The sequence below is a fragment of the Trachemys scripta genome, chromosome 3 (assembly GCF_013100865.1).
Source record: "Trachemys scripta elegans isolate TJP31775 chromosome 3, CAS_Tse_1.0, whole genome shotgun sequence".
In the NCBI taxonomy this organism is placed as follows: domain Eukaryota; kingdom Metazoa; phylum Chordata; order Testudines; family Emydidae; genus Trachemys; species Trachemys scripta.
The window spans coordinates 57,183,134-57,203,959 of NC_048300.1; the positions used below are offsets into that span (position 1 = coordinate 57,183,134).

General features: G+C 38.4%; 1 protein-coding gene across 4 annotated transcripts in view; it reads left to right on the forward strand.

Moving 5' to 3' along the window:
- KIF6 (kinesin family member 6) overlaps positions 1 to 20,826 on the forward strand; it is a 270,556-nt gene that overhangs the window by 65,520 nt on the left and 184,210 nt on the right. For all 4 annotated transcript variants that reach the window (XM_034764803.1, XM_034764804.1, XM_034764805.1 and 1 more), the window contains exons 7-9: positions 6,927 to 7,133; positions 16,159 to 16,302; positions 18,854 to 18,940. In XM_034764803.1, the coding sequence (XP_034620694.1) occupies positions 6,927 to 7,133; positions 16,159 to 16,302; positions 18,854 to 18,940 (438 nt within the window). The remainder of the gene's footprint in view (positions 1 to 6,926; positions 7,134 to 16,158; positions 16,303 to 18,853; positions 18,941 to 20,826) is intronic.

A 20,826-nucleotide genomic window follows, 5' to 3' on the forward strand; every position in this document is an offset into this window, starting at 1 on the left:
AAGTGTGGAGTGCTCCTTCAGGGCGAGAGGGCACAAACGACTAGCTGGTGTGGAGGGGTAGATGGCAGATGTATAAATTAAGGTGGGTAAGCCTTTAACAACACATGGTGGTTTTGCAGAGGGACACAATTGATTTCCTGAAAGGGGACTCATTATTCAAAAGTTTGGGAAACACTTCAGTATGTATACAGAATGGTATAAACATTACATCAATAAATTTCTGTTTACCCATTCATTGCATATAGCCCATCTTTTCTCAAATAGTTCTGTTAATTTAATACAGGCAATACATCATTCCATTTCTTCTAATTCTTTTATTCTGGTCAACCACATTTCTATAGATGGTATTTGTTCCGGCAACCATAATGATGAAATACACTTAGTGGTTGCAGTCACAAAAATTCTAAACAGGTTTGTTTTAATTTAAACAATGTTGGACATTTTTCCTACCACTATAGTAGTAGGAATTTGGGGGGATGTGTGTCTGAAATATTTCTTGTATCCATTTTCTAACATCAGACCAGAAGCTGATGCATTACTAAAAAATGTTTTTACAAGATATAAACATTATTGGATCCGTACACTACAGTGCCACAGCTGGATATCAGCATTTGACCTGCAATTAATTCCTTTGTATTTTCACATGACATCATAGAGGACTTGAGATCCGCTTTTGTGGCTTATGTCGTCACAGAATTCCTGGAAGGAATTGTTTCTTTGCAAGTCATGTAGCTCATCTATTATTCTATATATAGCTTTCACAATAGCAACCATCTGCTTTGAGCCAGGCACCTCCCATATTTTACCCTCCTTCACATTAAGTTAATCTGAAAGAATGACTTCATAGACATATGGAAGGAGTGTTGCCAACAAAACCAAGACCAACTTTGAAAGCCACCAGCAGAATCTTTGTAGTAGGCATTGAGACCCCGTCTAAAATATTTTTTTTTTCATTTCAAGTTGTCATAACAGCTGCACGCTGAATGCTCAGTGAAGTTTCGTATGTAAGATGCAAAAAAAAAAGGAACAGGGGCCTTATTGTTTGGCTGGTGTTGTTGACAAGTACATTTTTGTTTCTCTTGCTTTGTGCCCTGCATCTATGTGTGTGGTACAAGTAGGAGAGTGAAGAGGAGGAGGGGGATTATGGTTGCAATTACCATTCCATAATCACATCCCATTTAACAGTTTAAATTTTTATTGGCTTACACTTCCTACACTAGCTCTGCTGGAGCTTTCAGTATGTAGGAACACTTTAGCTGAATATATATGAACTGCAAAGTAGAAATATAATCAGATTATAAAGTGACGGTATTGGTTAAAACATCATTCTACTCTGAAAAGTTACTTTGTAAAAATGGCATTTGGTGTTTCCACATTTATAGTGTCCATGATTTCCAGATCAGATTTGCTCACTTTATATGTAAGTAGACTGTGAGGGGAGTTCTGACTGCCAGCTCCACAGATTCTGCCTGGGATATGGAAAGTCAAGCTCTTTTCTTTGTGGCTTTTGCATTACCATCAACAATAGGGACTCTGTAGGCCAAATTCTGCCCTAGCTATACCTGTGTTATCCTATACTCTTGAAATTATGCCCTTAGTTATACCTCTGTAACCCTGTTGCCTTCAATGGAGTAAACAGGTGTTATTGAGAATATAATTTGAAAACAATGGGGTTCTAGTGGTGGCCCCTCAAATGAAACTTACTTAATAGTTCTGTTGATAATGTATGAGCCAGAAAAATATCCACTTCACTCCCAGATCTGTGAGTAGTAAAATTATACTTTTTTCACTGAAATAAATGAATCTGACTCGTCAGTTTTCATAAAAACAGAATTGGTGAAGTAAAGAAGGTGCAATTTAACATTCACTTTTCACATTGTAGTCACACCTTTTAGAAAAATGATTGAGATTATATGTCCATCTGTTTAAGTGTTTATAACACGTTAACACCACTGGACTTTATTAAGTTGAATTAAGTAAAAATATGTTTTTCTGTGTGTTGAAAAACAGCTACTGTAATGAAGCTCCAGATGACAAAGAAATACATTATTACATTTTAATTCATTTTAAATATTTGCATCCCAGGAGTGGCCAGAGGCCCCAGTCATGAGTGGAGCCCCATGGTGCCAGGTGCTGTACAGACGTGATCTCTGCTGTGAAAACCCCCTGGTACAATATTTGCGCACCATTCCCACTCTTTAATACCCAAATAAGTTACTGCATCAACTGAGATAAATCATTTTTAAGTATTGTTTCCTTTAGATATTGCTTGTATAAACTACTGTGACTTTTTTTCTGATCTTTTTGAATATCAACTGCCATTTTAGGTGCCTAATCCCCAAACTTAGATCCTCAAATCCCCCATTCAGCTGCTGCTTAATCATGCAGGCACTTAAAACCCCTGGGTATCTAAGCCTCCAATGTGCCAAAAAATCTGTCGATGAACATGCACACAGTTTGCTCGGTCCTGTTATCCAGGCACCTAAACACAAGCATAAGCCTCAGACTAGGCATTCTCCACCTCTCTTGCCTGCGGATCCCAAAGTCCCAATCTGATAAGGGTTCTCAGAGGCTCCCTAACAGAATGGGCCCCACATAAAACACAGTTAGTGGTGGAGGTGGTGATTTTCTTTCTAATCTTTAGCCCAGTGGTTAGGGAACTCATTCAATTCAGCTCCCCACACTTCCTGAATTAAAATCTTTGCTCCACATCAGGCAGAGAGGGGAATTGATAGGGTCGCTCACATCCTGGGTGAGTTCCCTAATCACTGGGCTAAAGGTTATAAAGAAGGTTTTGTCTTCCCCCTCCTACTTTTGTGTGGAGTTAGGCACGCTTTGAGCACACCTCCTGATTGGGCACCGCAGGCAAGATAGGTAGGACATTGCCTATCTGCCCCTGGTCTGACTATCATCTGGGGTTTAGGCATTATATAGTGTCCAGACATCTGCCTGAGGCAGAAATCTGTGCTTTAGACACCTAAGTCCCTTTGTGGATCTGGGCCTAAGTAACTCAAAATAAAACAAAATCCAGCCTAAGCCTTTTTGCAAGACCTGGCTGCTTCTATGGTTCCACTTACAGGAGCATTCAGCCTAGATTGTCTCTCTGTTCAGAGCCACGCGCACTCTCCTTGTCCTCAGTGGAGTGAACAAGCTACACTGGCAACAAGCAAGACTCATTTAAAATCTCCTAGCAGGGTCAACACCTGTTAAAAGGTGGGACCAAAGGAGAATACTGCCACTCTGTTACAGTTAATTTAACAATACACAAAAGACAATTGCCTTGATTTTTTTTTTAAATCCTTAATATAAACGTCCAGTTGTAACAAAGACAGGAAGCATAGTCCAGGGATTAAAGCACAGGAATGTTTTGGCCTCCCTTTTCACAGTCACAAATAATTGAGAGTGGATTTAGCTTGCAAGCTCAAATAAAGGCAATTTTATGTTTAACTACCTTATTATGCCTACAAATCAGATAGTTATATGCCAATGTGCACTTAGTTGCACCTATAATTATTTGCAGGTGACACCAAATGAAAGCCTATTTAAATATCAGAACTTTAGTCTCACTAACATTCTATAAATTGGAGATAATAATACTTCTTGACAATGACTTTGTGAGTCTTACTCTTTGTAATAGCTTTGAAGGTGTTTTTAGATGTAAAAGGATATTAGTGAATATACAGTAAGAAAACAAACAGATCAAATAGTGGTATCTTACCATTTGGGAGGGTAAGCAATAGTCAAATTTCTAGTTATAAGGTTTTCTGTCATGATTTTCAGAGGTACTGAGCAGCTGTAACTGCACTGAAGTCAGAGGTCAGCTCCTCTGGAAATCAGGCCATACATTTCCGCATGTCAGTGTGCCAGTAGTTGGGGAATGATTACAACCGCCATACGAAATATTAAGTTATGAAGTTGCATCCTTTGTGAAATGATTTGTCCAAATTATAGTCCTGTCTGAATCTGCCAGGTCCGACACTTTTGGTAACTAAGAGTATTGAAAATATAACCGTTCGATGGGTAATGTTTATAGAAACACCTTTTTTCAAGCTTCAGTGGTAAGTACCTAGCCAGAATCATAGACTTTAAGGTCAGAAGGGACCATTATGATCATCTAATCTGACCTCCTGCACAACGCAGGCTACAGAATCTCACCCACCCACTCCTGTATCAAACCTGTGTCTGAGCCATTGAAGTCCTCAAATCACGGTTTAAAGACTTCAAGGTGCAGAGAATCTTCCAGCAAGTGACCCGTGCCCCATGCTACAGAGGAAGACGAAAAACCACCAGGGCCTCTGCCAATCTGCCCTGGAGGAAAATTCCTTCCCGACCCCAAATATGGCGATCAGCTAAACCCTTAGCATGTGGGCAAGACTCACCAGTCAGACACCCAGGAAAGAATTCTCTGTAGTAACTCAGATCCCACCCCATCTAACATCCCATCACAAGCCATTGGGCATATTTACCACTAATAGTCAAAGACCAATCTCATTATACCACCCCCTCCATAAGCTTATCAAGCTTAGTCTTGAAGCCAGATAGGTCTTTTGGCCCCACTACTCCCCTTGGAAGGCTGTTCCAGAACTTCACCCCTCTGATGGTTAGAAACCTTCGTCTAATTTCAAGTCTAAACTTCCTGATGGTCAGTTTATATCCATTTGTTCTTGTGTCCACATTGGTACTGAGCTTAACTAATTCCTCTCCCTCCCTGGTATTTATCCCTCTGATATATTTATAGAGAGCAATCATATCTCTCCTCAGCCTTCTTTTGGTTAGGCTAAACAAGCCAAGCTCTTTGAGTCGCCTTTCATAAGACAGGTTTTCCATTCCTTGGATCATCCTAGTAGCCCTTCTCTGTACCTGTGCCAGTTTGAATTCATCCTTCTTAAACATGGGAGACCAGAACTGCACACAGCATTCCAGATGAGGTCTCACCAGTGCCTTGTATAACGGTACTAACAGCTCCTTATCTCTACTCGAAATACCTCGCCTGATATATCCCAAGACAGCATTAGCTTTTTTCACGGCCATATCACATTGGCGGCTCATAGTCATCCTGTGATCAACCAATACTCCCAAGGTCCTTCTCCTCCTCTGTTACTTCCAACTGATGTGTCCCCAGCTTATAACAATAATTCTTGTTATTAATCCCTAAATGCATGACCTTGCACTTTTCACTATTAAATTTCATCCTATTACTATTACTCCAGTTTACGAGGTCATCCAGATCTTCCTGTATGATATCCCGGTCCTTCTCTGTATTGGCAATACCTCCCAGCTTTGTGTCATCCGCAAACTTTATTAGCACATTTCCACTTTTTGTGCCAAGGTCAGTAATAAAAAGATTAAATAAGATTGGTCCCAAAACCGATCCCTGAGGAACTCCACTAGTAACCTCCCTCCAGCCTGACAGTTCACCTTTCAGTACGACTCATTGTAGTCTGCCCTTTAGCCAGTTCCTTATCCACCTTTCAATTTTCATATTGATCCCCATCTTTTCCAATTTAGCTAATAATTCCCCATGTGGAACCATATCGAATGCCTTACTGAAATCGAGCATGTCACAAATGGGCTAGTTGTGGTAATTGCACTGGAAAACACAGCCAAGTTTCTGTGTCAAGCAGTGTCTGAGTTATCGTGTTGTCAGGAAATTGAACTGGTTCTATAGTTCTGTGTATTAATTAAGTCATAATACTCATTCCCCAGTGCTTTAAAAATTCATATTTGTAGAAAACTACACTTTCTACCCCATATGACTTTACAGCCATCAGATGAATTAATTAAAATGAAAACTCTTATTATCCTTTCTTCTATTACAGATTTAAAAAAAGTATATAGAACTTGATCTGCCTTTTCTCCATCTCCACACACTTTAAAAATCAATACTGAAGACATCCTGCACAACACAATGTGCTTCATAAGCAAACATAGTTTATAAAATAAGAGAACATAACAAACCATACTATACAAAATGGGATGCTTAAGTACAGTAGTAAAGAGGGAATGTATTCCAAGTTTTCTAGCCCTGCTGATCATAGTTCATAGTACCACAAGATTATATGAAGTGTAGTTAAAGGCTGATATTTTTCAACATTTCTTTAGTCTGTAATTTTTCTTCTTGCTCATATTCATCAGCTCCATGTATATTGAAAACATACAGATTTGCTTAGTCATGGACCCGTCTTTTCACAAATTAACTGTATCATTGGTAGAAATTGTTTTCCATTATAATGTGACACACCCTACCCACATTCATGGTGAGGGCTAACCTCTTACCTTCTGCCTCTACTAGAACTGTTAGTACTCCATTTCTAAGTGTTAGTTCCTTTAATCTCCGATTCAGAAATTGGATACTAAAGAACCAAATTAAAGGGGGTATTCTGTGAAGCTTTGGAGAGTTTTACATTCCGAAGCATTTAAAAGTAAGATCATCTGTGGTTATTGTGGCCTCCAAGATGTGTTAATTAGGATCATTAGCCTTCCAAGTGATTGTATAATCATAGTCCTCTTTCTCTCTCAATTAGAATGTGCTAACTGTAGATCATGGCTAATGAAACTATTAATGAAAATTATCTTGGTACTAAAGTAAATGCTTCACATATTTGTTCTAATATAATAATCCGTGTTATAACTATCCAAATTTTACACCAGATTGTGAGCATCTTACTTCCATTGGTGAGCAGCCACTTGCATAAGTAGTCCCAGTGACTTCAGTGGGAATTTTCATGTGTGTTAACAGTTTACCAAGGGGAGCTGGTGTGTGTGTGTGTGTATGTGTGTGTGTGTGTAATCTGGGCCTTTCTTTGCAGTGATCTCAGTGTAGTGATTTATAAGCTAAATAAATCTGGTTTAGTCGGTCCTGGTGTTATAGCAGTTATTTTTTGCAATGTTTTTTAGTAAAAGATTTAGTAACCTTTTCTTCACAGACTCCAATGAATCAAGCCTCAACTCGTTCCCACTGCATCTTCACCATTCACATCTCAAGCAAGGAACCAGGATCTGCAACCATCCGACGCTCCAAGCTGCACTTAGTAGACCTGGCTGGTTCAGAGCGTGTTGCAAAGACTGGAGTTGGAGGCCAACTCCTGACAGAGGCCAAATATATCAATCTGTCATTACACTACTTGGAACAGGTAAAATTAGCAGAGTGTGAAACTCTGTCTTTTACTTATTTATTTATTTTTAGTCATGTATGTTGCTTTTGAAATCTTGATACCTATCTCATTTAGTTTCAGGACCATGTATTATTGCAGTGTTTCTCAACCTTTTCAGGTTGTTAACTTCTTATTCAAATTCAAAATTTTCAAATCCTTCCCCCCCACTTTACATTTACATTAAAAGTAAGACTACAAAATGTATCCGTGCTAACAATGCTAAACCCTATATAATTTATTTGTATTTTCTTTTGCTATAGAGACTCTTTTAAGGGGAAAATGCAGTGCTTGATACTTTTTCAGATGATATTACAAGCCTTTGTTGGGAAATAGGTGATATTTTTTGAGTGGCTGAAGTTCAATACTGTTGTTTTGTCTTAAAAAAGACAGACTCACAGGAAGGAAGAAAAGAATAGCAGAGGAGAGAAGATGTAGATTCTGTATCTGTCTTTTTTTTTTTTTTTTTTTTACTAGCAACATAGTTGCTGGAAAATTACAGGCATGGCATTTGGTTTATTAGCCACTCTGAGTCTGGATAGACTTTTGCCAGGTTACTCAGGCATTGTTTTTAGCATCCCTTGTTGGTTATAGCAAATGAGTTCAAGGGTAGTTTCATCCTAGCTGGCCTAACTGAGTTTTTATTTGATAGAAGTTAAAAAAGAGAGACAGAAAGGAATTAGGTGGTGATGGAAACCTGCAAATTAGGGAGAGGAGTAATAATAAGAACCTTTGGTTCACATCCTAGCTATCACTCGTGATTCAGCTGATCCTGTTGAAATGGTGCTGTCATCTGATTTCCTTTTCTCGACTGATTTGGTCAGGATCTCTTTCAGGAAAATGATGTGATGGTAAATGTCAGGGTCTCAACAGGCTGGGGGAAGGGCTGATGACATCCATTATGATGCAGCTTCTTGACATTCAATGGTCCTATGACAGACTTCTGGGATATAACCTGGACTGTGAGTCCATTGTGTCCCCTTTTACTCTCTGGATCAGGGTACCTCTCACTCTGCTCTGCTAGCGACAAGCAGCCCCTTCAGGCTTTGCTCTAACATGTGAAGGCACACCCAAAGTTACATGCATGCTCTCTCAGCCTCCCATGAACTATGCACAGGGAGACCTCAACAAACTCCCCTCAGGCGCAGCCTTGCACCCCAGAAATATACCATCTTGCACAGCTCAAGACCTCCTCTTTAACAATGCAAGCTTATTAATGGGTTTGCCATTTCATCAAAGGATAGTGGACACGCACCAGCTTTAGTAATCTGATCAGATCTCCCAAGCACTCAGGACAAATTTACTGGTTAAGATTAAATATTAAAATAAATTTATTAGCCACAGAAAAATAGATTTCAAGTGACTATAAGTGGTAGGCATAGAGGTCAGGAATAGTTACCTAAGAAATAAAAAGTAAACATTGTAAATCCTAAATTTTTTCAGACCAAGTAAAATTTGAATCAAGCAGCTTTTCTCACAAGCTGACAATTCTTAGTACACAGGCTGAATTCCTTTCTCATTCTGGGACAAATCTCCCCAGTTCAAAGTCTTTTTCTTCCCAAACGTTCTTGTTGCCTTCAGAATAAGTGGGAGAGGAGAGAGGGGTGATCTCATGATGCCACTGTCCCTTATTTTATACCCTCCGCTCATGTGCCTGTAAAAATACTGGCTCAAACATGAAGACAAGTATCACATGTCCTGAGGCCTTGCTAAGTCACGGAGTTAAGCAGTCCCCATTGTGTGGAGCTCAAGCAACTGTCTCTTATTGAATTTTAAATCTCTTGTTTACAATGCCCCGGCTGGTTAATGACTGGTGATGGTCTCTTAACACCCATCTGGGTGCGGGTTACTCCTTTGTTGCCACTGGAGAGCCAGTTGTGGGCATCTCCCAAACTCTCAAAATATTTCAATAACAACCATATAGCAAAATCTCATAACTCCATATACAATGATGATATACATATTTTGACAAAACAATGAGTTTCAGCAAATCATGACCTTTCATATAATACCTTACAAGGCATTCTTTGAACAAAATATCATAACTATATACAAGTGGTGAATATGGGGGTTACAGGATACTATTTTGAGGTACAGTATGTCACAGGTACCTTTCTTCTTCCTCCCCTTGTTCCCTCCTTCCAGCAAACTTACATAATTGTCTTATGTTCCCCAGAACAATAGTGTTTTGAAAGAGACTCTCCTCTCACCAAATAAGGATCTAGTGGTTCCATTTATAGACATTTCCTCTCATCTTAACATGTTGTTACCCTCCAGGAGCCTTTTCTATTTCAATTAATGCTTCTTTTGTAAACCATTGTTACATACTATTTCTACATCTCCCTGAGTTTTTACCTTTTATTCACTTTGGACAATCCAAAACTCCCACCAAGGGTAAAAGAATCAGCAAAATAACATACTGATCAATAAATTACTATTGCTGTATATATGTTTTGTTGTAGCTATGTTAATAAGTTGGAATAATTATAGTTTGGATTGTCTTTCAAAGGCCCATTTGACTGTAGATGCAAGCCCTCACACCTGCTAGAGGACTGAAGTTCTTTTTGAATTTTAATACATAGTATTGTTTCCATAGTCCAGTAAACACTACGCCTCTTGCCAAACTTTTGTTGGTTTTGGATTTCTGCTAGTGAATACAGTACTTTTTCCAAAAGTTTCATTTGAAACATGTATATGCCACAATAACAGGGTACATCTTGGCTCATGAGGCTGACATTCAGTGAGACAAATGGTAAAAAGAATGAAGAAATGAGCAGAGCATATTGTATAACTTTGTACCTCATGAGATTTTTCCCTTTAATGCATGGGGACTTATCCCACTGCATACAGCATTTGGCAAAACGGTCAAGTGACAAAAAACCTCTTGAAAACAGGCTATTTTGTTTTTCTGAAGCTGGGAAATATCAACCAGTTATTCCACTAACCAGTGAGGAGATTGTGTGTGGCGGGGGGGGAGGGAGTGGATTTTTTTTAAACAAAAGTCTTATACCCTGTTTAACTTGCAGTGAGAGGCACACATGAAGGCCATTAAAGTAGCTAGCTAGTAAAAATGATGCTGTTGATACTACTGGCTCTTTTCCACCTTCCTGCATTCTGGCCTCCTCTGCTTGGAATTGTGATATTATGAAATACAGAGCAGTCAAAATCCTTCCTCTAGATTCACTGGATTCTGTTTTATGATTTATTTTATTTAAATACATTAGAAATACTTTCAGGAACAGAGGGAGAGATACATCCTTTCAAGATACTCCTCTACCTCAATATAACGCTGTCCTTGGGAGCCAAAAAATCTTACCACGTTATAGGTGAAACCGCGTTATATTGAACTTGCTTTGATCCACTGGAGTGTGCAGCCCCGCCCCCCCAGAGCACTGCTTTACCGCGTTATATCCGAATTCGTGTTATATCAGGTCGCATTATATCGAGGTAGCGGTGTATCTTAATACTATACTCTGGGGTTTACTTAGCTCTACTGTTAAGGCACAAGGTGAATATATACTGATTCTAACCAACCAAGGATTGCAGAAATCCCTTTAAAAGTGTATAGCCATCACATTCTTATTGGTAGTATAAATTGAATTTGTATGTGATCTAAAAAAACCAATCAGATATGTGTATTTACTGTACATTCTAAATATGGATTTAGTACCACAGGTAGCCAGTCAGAAAACACAGTCTGTCGAGAACCTGAAAGCTTTTTCATAAGTAAGGAAATTCATGAGCCAGTATATATTCATCAGACAATATGTGGAAATCTAAGGCATCTTGAGAAAAAGTGCCAACTCTCAATTTATTTCATTTTCCTCTAATCTGCGGTGTTTAAGGTCCTTTCTCACACTCCCAGATCCTTGGAACGCTCAGGCTGGACTTTAAATAGACCTTAATATGTCTTTCTGTCTGCTGTCTTACAGGTGAGACATCTTTGTACAAAGCTTGACAGCAGACAACACTAAAATTGAGAACAGATTTTTTTTTTAAATCCATATCAGTTTAAATTTGACTTAAAGATGAAAAACTACCTTTTAATTATGGTCATGATTAGATAAGTGACGATGCAAAAACAGGTTTCATCTAGGGCAACTGAACTGCTCCATGTGTGTATTCAGAGTAATATCTATTTATTTTTCTGACAAAAATAAGTTTTGCCTACTCATCATTTCTATCTTACATGAGCCTTTGTGAGGCTAAATTTGTTAATGTATAGAAAGCACTCTGAGATGTTCAGATTGAAGTTTCTATATAAGGTCAAAATATGATTATCATTGTTATTATTTTATTACTTCTGCTAGCACTGCAGAATAAAGACAGTTTTGGGAGGGCAAGCTGCACTCTGTTGTGGATCATATATCACTAATAGAAATGGTTATTAAGGGACTGATCTAAATCCCATTTAATGTAGTGCAAAGATTCCTATTAGGTTCAATGAGAATTGGACCCGAGAGCCCTGATTTTGCAATGAGCTCTACATAAGTGCACACACAGATCTTATTGCAGGCTCAAATTCTGACTGAATTCTGACTGCAAAAGCTTTTACTGATGGTTCTAATGCATGAGCCTGAAAGAGTTCAGCTTTATTCTCATACTCACAATTAAGTTTGCAGTCAAATCAATGTATGTCACATCCAAAGGTTTCATATAATAAAATAATGTAAAATTAATATATAATTTTTTAAATTATGCTTGTAAAGGTATTTTGGATATGGCATGACATACTGAAGTGGTTGGTTACCATACTGTATAATCCCAAAGTATGCAGTCATAAGGTAATAATTACGTGGTATGGAAGATGCTTCAGCCAAGCAGATAATATTTTTCATAGAAATCATTTTTTAAAATCTGAATGATAAAGAAGTGTTCTTATGCTGATTGCATAATGAGGCTTATTAAAATAATTGGGAGAAGAGCTACTGTACAAGTATCTGGACAGTATTTTGGAGAGAAGTTTCCATTAAGACACTTTATAATGAAAGTGCAAGCCAGTACTTGCTAAGATGTTTAAAATAAGAATAAACTTTGTAGGGGGAGGGAAGTGCCTTGACAGCATATTGCACAAATATTGTATATACATCATAATTCTTCTAAACTTTAATCTAAGTTACTTCATTCCAGCAGTTACAAAATAAAAAAGTAAAGTATTTGCATATAAAAGTGCATGTATACAATTTTTCCTTTTTTCACCCTTCTTAGTTTTTAAACTCTTTGAGCTAGGATCTATGTCTTCCTTCTCTCTTTTATTGTGTTCAGCACAATGGGGCCCTGAACTTGATCAGAGGCCACCATAATAATATATATTTCTATTATTAATAATAATGATACATCCACAAGAGTGGACCCCCTTTGAGGATCCAGGCCATATGCAGTATTACAACATAAAATAATGAAATATAATGAGTTGGCTGGTTTGATGAATATAACTAACAACCGCTATTTAAAATCTAATGTTGAGAGAGTACATAATGGTATATGATAATAAATAGGTTTTATTGGCATGAGTTTGCAAAGATTGCATTACTTAAGTATGTTGAAGGCACTAAACTCTTATTAATAAAACTTTAACACCACTATATGCCACAATATATTATGTTTAGGCTACATTTGATAGAAAAGATATTCTATACAATTTTGTAGTTTAAATTTGTTATAGATACTATTTTAGTATTTTTCCTTAGGTAACAGGTGCAGACACCACAGTGACAGAAAAAAAGAATAAAATTTTAAAACATCTAAAATGATCTAAATAAATGTATTGTTCATCAGGGACCCATGATTTCAAGGTCTGGTATTTTGCAACCTCACAAAACTAGATACAGATGCTTTAAACCATTGATAAGAATGGATTTCCACCTTTCCAAAGGCATAAAGATGTTTCTAGACCTAATGAATTCCAAAATGTTGGATTTAAGGTGTACAGATTATCTAATGGTGTACATTGGAGCTACGCCAATTTATGTTGGGAGGGGATTTGCCCTTAAAACTATTTCTAGTCAAAGAAATGGCATTTATTTTGCACCCTTAACTGTCCCACAAGTACTCTTCCTTCTAATCCATCACTACCAAGATTACTAACATTCCAGACTGATAAGCAGTTTTCAAACAGCCACCATTTAAAGAAAAAAAAAGTAAAAAATGTCTCCTCCTTTTACCCCAAATGTGAAATGCCCTCCCATTTCCATATTACTTTGACCCAAGATCCAGGATGGATATTCATTAATATATGGTTCTTTAATTTATAACATGGCTGTAGAAAAGAAGAAGTTTAATATATGGGATATCTTACATGATCAGTAGCATATAATTTCTATAAACCGTTATAGTGATAATATACATATGATGAACTCTGTATTTAGGGCCTTATCCTGTTCCCATTCAAGTTCATGATTTAATTTACATTGACTTAATTTTTGCCTTTGGGCCCTGATTCTGCACACACACTTACGCATGTGAGCAACTTTATGCATATAAGTACTTACTGGCTTTAATAAAGCTGCTCATGTGGCTAAAGTTATGTTTTTGCATGTTCAGAGGCTTGTTTTGAACCTGTATTATTTCTCACCTGCTCTTTGCTCATTGGTTTATATCATATAGGCCTACATTTTATATTCCACACTTTAGAATATATTTTAGACAGCTGGCATGTTAAAAAAAAAAAAAAAAAAAAAATTAAAAGTGTCAAAATGTTTCTTTCTCCTCAAATATGCAAACGTTCTCCCTTAAATTACAGTAATCCAAGCTGACAAATTGCAATCCTGGATTAGTGGCATTTAAGAAGGTCTATTACTTTGTGAACTACGAGCACTAAAACATTTGCATTATTACTGAAGAGATGGAAATGCCTTCTTTATAATGGTGTAAAGGCAAGGATGATTTTGTGGTTAATGCATAAGACTGCACCTTAAAAGACCTGGGTTCAGTTCCTGGCTTTTCCAAAGACATCTTGTGTGACCTTCTAAACGTCATTGGGCTTGTCTACATGAACATTTAGTTTGCAACAAGATGGGATGTGAATCTACCCCACACCACCCTGCCATGCACTAACTGTCCGTATGAACCTTGCTGTCATGTATTAACTGATCATTAGTTCATTTTGGTCTAGTCCCATTTCAAAGAGGACTAGATCAAAGCAAACTAACAAACTGTTAATGTGCATCAGCAGGGTCCACACAGATAGTTTAGTTGGCAAACTAGTGCAGAATAGATCCACACCTCATCTTGCTGCAAACTGATTGTTTTTGTAGATAAGCCCTTAATTTCTCTGCCCTCCAGATTGTCCTATTTATACTCAAAAGTCTCTTACAACTCACTGAAGAAGGATGATCTTGTGGTTAAAGTATTACACTGGAGTTAGGAGAATTGGGTTCAGTTACCAGCTCTGTCACAGACTTCCTCTGTGAACTTCAGCAAGCTATTTAATTTCTCCGAACCTTGGTTCCCCATCTATAAAATGGGGATAATACTTCCTTCCTTACCTTTTGCCTGACTTGCCTGTTCAGAGCATAAGCTGTTTGCAGCAAGGACTGTTTGTTATTATGTGTATATGTGCAGCCACTGCCTAACAAAATGGGGGCTCTCGGAACTTCTGTCATATTAATAATAAAATGATTTGCTTCTATTAGATTGCAAGATACTTAATATTAACATCTAGAAAAGCAATTTAAGATAGTTTTTGAAAGTGTTAAAATGAATACCGTTTATTTGCCCATCTAAGGCTGCTACCATAAAACTAATGGTAATAAGGAACCTGAGCTTCTTGGGGAGAGATAATAGAGAATATAGTTACAATATTAATAATAATAATTAATAAAAAAAATAAACACTCAAAAATTTTAAAATTACTTTTTTTCTAAAATGTGTCATAAACAAAATATGCGATGGCATATGGTATTTATTCAATTTTGTGTTGTCCTCTGCATAATGACTCCTGGCTTCACTACTTGTGGGGATAGAACGATGTCAAATTTTTACCAATAAAAACCTTTATTCCACCACACACCATCATGGAATCTTTGCTACTTTGTAATAATTAAATCTTTTAATGTAAATATCTGACAAGAGAATCAAGAATGGTAGGTGTATCGTTTCCTTTTTGGCTATGTATCTGTATTTAAAGTGAACTATGTCTTATTTTATATCTTTTCAGCAGTACATTAAATAGTATCTAGCCTTGGAGGGTTTTTTTCACATGCACAAAGTTTCAAGAGAGTTTACAAAAAATACACGAACAAGCCCAATGAAGAGAACAATGGGATTTTGAAAATATCGTATTTTTTTTTTTTTTATGAAAAGGAAGCCTTTACTTTGGCAATGTCTACATTTCAACTTAGTAGTAGGCTAGAGGAAAATACCTTCTATCAGGGCCGCCTAGAGGGAGGGGCAAGTGGGGCAATTTGCCCCAGGCCCTGCAGGGGCCCTCACGAGAGTTTTTCGGGGCCCCTGGAGCAGGGTCCTTCACTCACTCCGGGGGCCCCAGAAAACTCTCGCGGGGCCCGGGCCCCCAGAGCTTCTTTTGCTCCGGGTCTTCGGCGGCAGTTTGGCGGCAGGGGGTCCTTCAGCTCCGGGACCCGCCGCTGAAGTGCCCTGAAGACCCGCGGTGGGGGGGTCCTTCCACCCCGGGACCCGCCGCCGAAGACCCCAGGCCTCCTGAATCCTCTGGGCGGCCCTGCCTTCTATTAATTTAATTTAGTTCTTCATGAAAGTTGCTGTCATATTAGTGAATCCTAAGATTATAAGTTTATCATGTGTCCCAGTTTCCTTTTTGCTGAGAAATTGCAAAGCAAAACTAGAACACAATGAAATCCACTTTTGTTTGCCCTGCTAAGACATACGTGCGTGTATGAGTAATAATAGCTACTTGTGCTTAAAGTTAAACATGTGCATAAGTCTTTGCCACATCAGGGCCTCAGATTGCAGAGTAGGCGTTTCCTCTTCTTGTGCATATGGTACATACATGTGCAGATTTAATTCTCATGTATTGCTGCTCTTATTTTAGGTAATAATTGCCCTAGCAGAGAAACATCGATCTCACATTCCCTACAGGAACTCTATGATGACTTCGGTGCTCAGAGACAGCCTGGGAGGAAACTGCATGACCACCATGATTGCAACACTCTCTTTAGACAAAAGAAACATAGATGTAAGTCATCCCTTTCTGAACTTGTGAATTTGTTAATATTTGTTTTTCATGTGTGTATGCTTAAATTTCTGACACACTGAAGTTTTAAAAATCTATCTTGCCAATGCCTCTAAGGTGCAATCCTGTCAATGGAAATTGCAGAATGATAGACTAAAATCATCACGTATGTCCACTACATAAGGGATCTATGTGTAATTGACTTCAGATTTCAAAGCCAAATTCTGATCAATTATGTGGGTGAATATAATCTCTGTCTATAATATTATAGTACCCTTGACAGATCTTACAAGATATGTACCAGTATTAAATTAGCTGGGTTCAGAATCAGGCTCTAATATATCCTTTGTGAATTGTGTTATTCTTTAAGTAACCTCAGATGAGGGGAAAAAGTGATGCCTAGTGATGAATAGGTGAACACTTAAAACCAGCTTCCTGATGATGAAGAAATGTGTGAATTGTGAGTAAGATTTGGCAAGGAATTTTCCCCAGGGCATGTTGATAAGGAATGCTGGTGCAGTCCTGCCCCCCTGAAGTCCATATCAGCACTCCCATAGACTTCAGTGAGGCCAGGATTTCACTCTTTGTGTATTGGGGGAGGGTTATAGGAGGGGTGGGTTGATTGGGGTGCTGGCAGGAGTGTGTGCACATGTTTTGGTTTGTTGGCCTTTCTGTGGATCAAGTTGGTTTATCTACCTGTCTTTCCTGTCTTTTTTTTTAATTTAGACATGTTCTAGGTCAGTGATTCTCAACCTATTTATCATTGTGGGCTGCATATGTGGCCAACAATGTGTTACCTGGGCTGCAGATTGAGAACCACAGTGCTCCCCCAACCCTCCCACAGACCCCTATGCCCAATGCCCCTTTCTTCCCCCGCCCAGAGATACCTCTACAGAGTGGGGGCGTGGGGTGGGCGTCAGGAACCCCACACCCCACCACGCGGGGCTGTGTGGTGGGGGCGTGGGGTGGGCGTCAGGAACCACACACCCCACCATGCGGGGCTGTGTGGCAGCCCCGACCCCAGACCCCACTATGCGGCAGCCCCAATCCCGGACCCCACCGTGGGGGGCCGGGCAGCAGCCCCAACCCTGACCCTGGATCCTGCTGTGCGAGACCGGGTGGAGACCCCAGACCCCGCCATGCAGCAGCCCCAGCCCCATCTCAGGACTCTGCCATGCGGGGCAGGGCAACAGCCCCAGCCCTGACCCTGGACCCCAGTGTGTGGGGCTGTGCAGCAGCCCTGATCCAGGGCCGGACCAGGCTCCAGTTGTGTGCTAATTGGGCCGCATGCGGCCCGAGGATTGAGAACCACTGTTCTAGGTATTCTGCAGGTTGTGCCTGGAGGAGCTATAATCTAGTTAAATCCTAACCTTCCATAAAATCAGAACATTTTAAAATGAACAAAAAACAAGTTATTCTTAGACGTATAGTGGAAAGACCTACACCTGGAAAAGGGAAGTAAGATGATCTTTTACTAGCTGAAGCACAAGAGCGGATACATTTCTAATGCACTTAAGAGTTGCGAACAGGTAATTGTGCAGGCATAACTTGTAGCTGCACATGCAAACTACATAATTCTGTCTATGCAATTACCTGTGTTGTGTGCTGTTGTCACCCATTTTGTACATCCAGTCACCAATTTGTACTCTGGTAAGTCAATTTCATATTGGAATTTAGGCTCCTGTTTAGAAATACTTGATCCAATCACTGAATCAGCCAGAATGAGCCAGCTAATAATGGTACAGTGAAAGTTTTCACTTTCTTGCTGTAATGTCTACCAGATACTACACTTTATTCATTTGGGCTCAAATTTTCCAAAAAAAATTTAGTCTGAGGCAGACGTACAACAATAAAATTTCAACCCAAATGAATAAAGTTTGGTAATGTTATGTAAAACTTAAAATAGGATCAATTATAGTAAGAAGTGTTGGACAACAATAATAGGTGGTGCTGCTAGTCCAGTCTATAATATGTAATTTAATAATTAATTAAATATGAAATCATTGTGATAGGAAATTTTTTAGGATACCTGTCTTGAAAGGAAATGCTTTGGATTTGCCTCAATATTTATTTTTGAAAAATGCCACAGAATGTATTAGAAGTTGTTTATCCTGTAACTGCTTTCTGTTCTACTGATGTTCCCTTTTATTTAGAGGGCTAGATCCAGCGAGTGGTGTGGGGATAGGGGATACTTTCTCTTTGAAAGTCCTTTGACTTTGCAATTTGCTTTCCCCTTAGTTCACCAAAGTCTGGATTTGTTAACTTTTTGCTGCAAATCCTACCTCTTTTTTGTGCGCATTGGTGATAAAATGGGTTGATGAGTTGGATATGGATGCCTTTATTTGAGAGTTTTATCAGGCAGGTTAATATGTTAATAGTTAGAATAGTTGCACTGAAGTTCGGTTTTTTTAGAGATTTGAAGTGCAAGGAGTGTGAGATTGGTACTGTAAAATAAATAAAAAAATTCCTCCTTAAAATAGTTAACACTCAGAGTTGAATTTAGCAAAATCGTTTACATCAGTTCATGCTAAAGGGGTTGTTTTTTTCCTTCCAGGAATCTATATCAACATGCAGATTTGCACAGCGAGTTGCACTTATTAAGAATGAGGCAGTTCTTAATGAAGAAATTGATCCTAGACTGGTAAGAGGGTTTTTGGGTGGTGGTGTTTTTTGTTTTGTTTTGTTTTGTTTTGTTTTGTTTTAGTAAAAAGCTACAGCCACATATATGTTGAGGATTTCATGATCCCAGTCAGTCATGTTTAGATACAAGTTCCAGCTTTTGCTGTAAAATTGCTGCTGCTGTTGTTTTTATTTTGCCGTCTGAGAATAATTACAATTAAACTGACCTTTTTAAAAGCTCATAATGGCATGGGAAACTCCTACAGTCATTAAAAAGGAACCATACTTTTCATAACAATCCTTGTGCATCTCCAGGGCAATTGTTCCCCAAACTGTGGTCCACAGACCACCAGTAGCCTACAGGGCTCTTGTTAGTGATTTATAGAGCTCTGGCTGGTCAGTTGATGGTGGCCTTTTCCTATTCTTCCACCTGCTGTATTGCATGAAAGACAGTAAAGCATACATTAACCATTTTCCTAATATTACTTTTTCATATAAGCAATTGCTTACAATTGCCACAAGAGATATTAGGTGATGGGAACTTAGGGTTTCATCCTGCTCCATTGAAGTTGATAGGAATTTCCCCATTGACTTCAATGGGAGCAAGATGAAGCCCTGGGTGGAGAAATGAAATAGCAAATGAAAGGGCAGATTGTCCAGAAGAGGTCTATGTTAAGATGTGCTCTATATTAGGAAAAAGTTTGCTATCATTATGTTCTAAGGATTTCATTATAGGGATTTCTTATCTTATGAAGAAGTGACTGACTACCAGCTATGAAGGGGCATCTGGCTTTATATACTATATAGATCAGTAATATTCAGTATGTGCTAACAGAGCTCCCATGGAATCAATGGAGCTTTTACCATTGACTTCAATAGGAGTAGATAGGCCAGTGCTGAGCACTTCGAATAATCCTACCTAATATCAATAAAAATAAATATTAGATATTATGAGTAACATGAGCTGACCATTGAAGTTTATGAATTCACAAGGCTTGTGAATGGTGACTTTGAAATTAATTATCATTAATGATGATTAAATAATGTTGATAGGGACTGATTCTGATCTCAGATCCCCTTATTTGTTGTTGCCAAATAGTTGACTTAAAATGTCTATTTTATGTCACTGTAAATTATCTCATGGTGAAGTCCATAGCAGCAGTGACTAGTGTTCCGTACATTATTTCCAAGGAAGACTCATTACCATGCCATATGAGCCAGATCACTGACAAATATGCAGTCAAACGGTTGGTAAAACTAAGGAACTTTGTGCTTGAGCTAAGAGCACTGAGATGAAGTGAGTCTGAAACTGTTATTCTACAGTGGGGCCACTTCTCTGTTAGTGCAGAATGAAGACTGGTTAATTCTCAAAAGGAAGACCATATATATGAACATCTCATAGTTTTAACTATTTGCTTTTGAAATTAAAACCTCTGAGAACTGTTCACTCTGTAAAATTATCATTGATAACCTTACTGTACAATGGAGAATTCACTCCTGAAGATGACTTAGCTTAACTCTGACATAGACCATAAATATATTAGAAATCAAAATCAAACTAAACTTTCAGCACAGATCAAATATAGTAAGTACACAATGAAATATTCCATTCTGTAAGATTTAGATTTAGTAGTATCAGCCAATGACAAATCTGTTAGTGAATTATATTTTTGAATCTACTATTTGACCTTTAAGGTATATTCTCCTTTTCTGCTGATAATATTTCTGCTTCTCGGTTACAGTGTAGAATAAACGTACATTCCAGGGAGTCTCTTTACAATGTGACATTTATATGAGGACAGCAAACTCCTTTGTTTGTTTGAATCTTTTTGAGGATTTGAGTAGGGGCTGTTTTCACAGCCTATTATGAAGGTTGCGTGACACTTCCGATTATAAGACCCTGTTTTC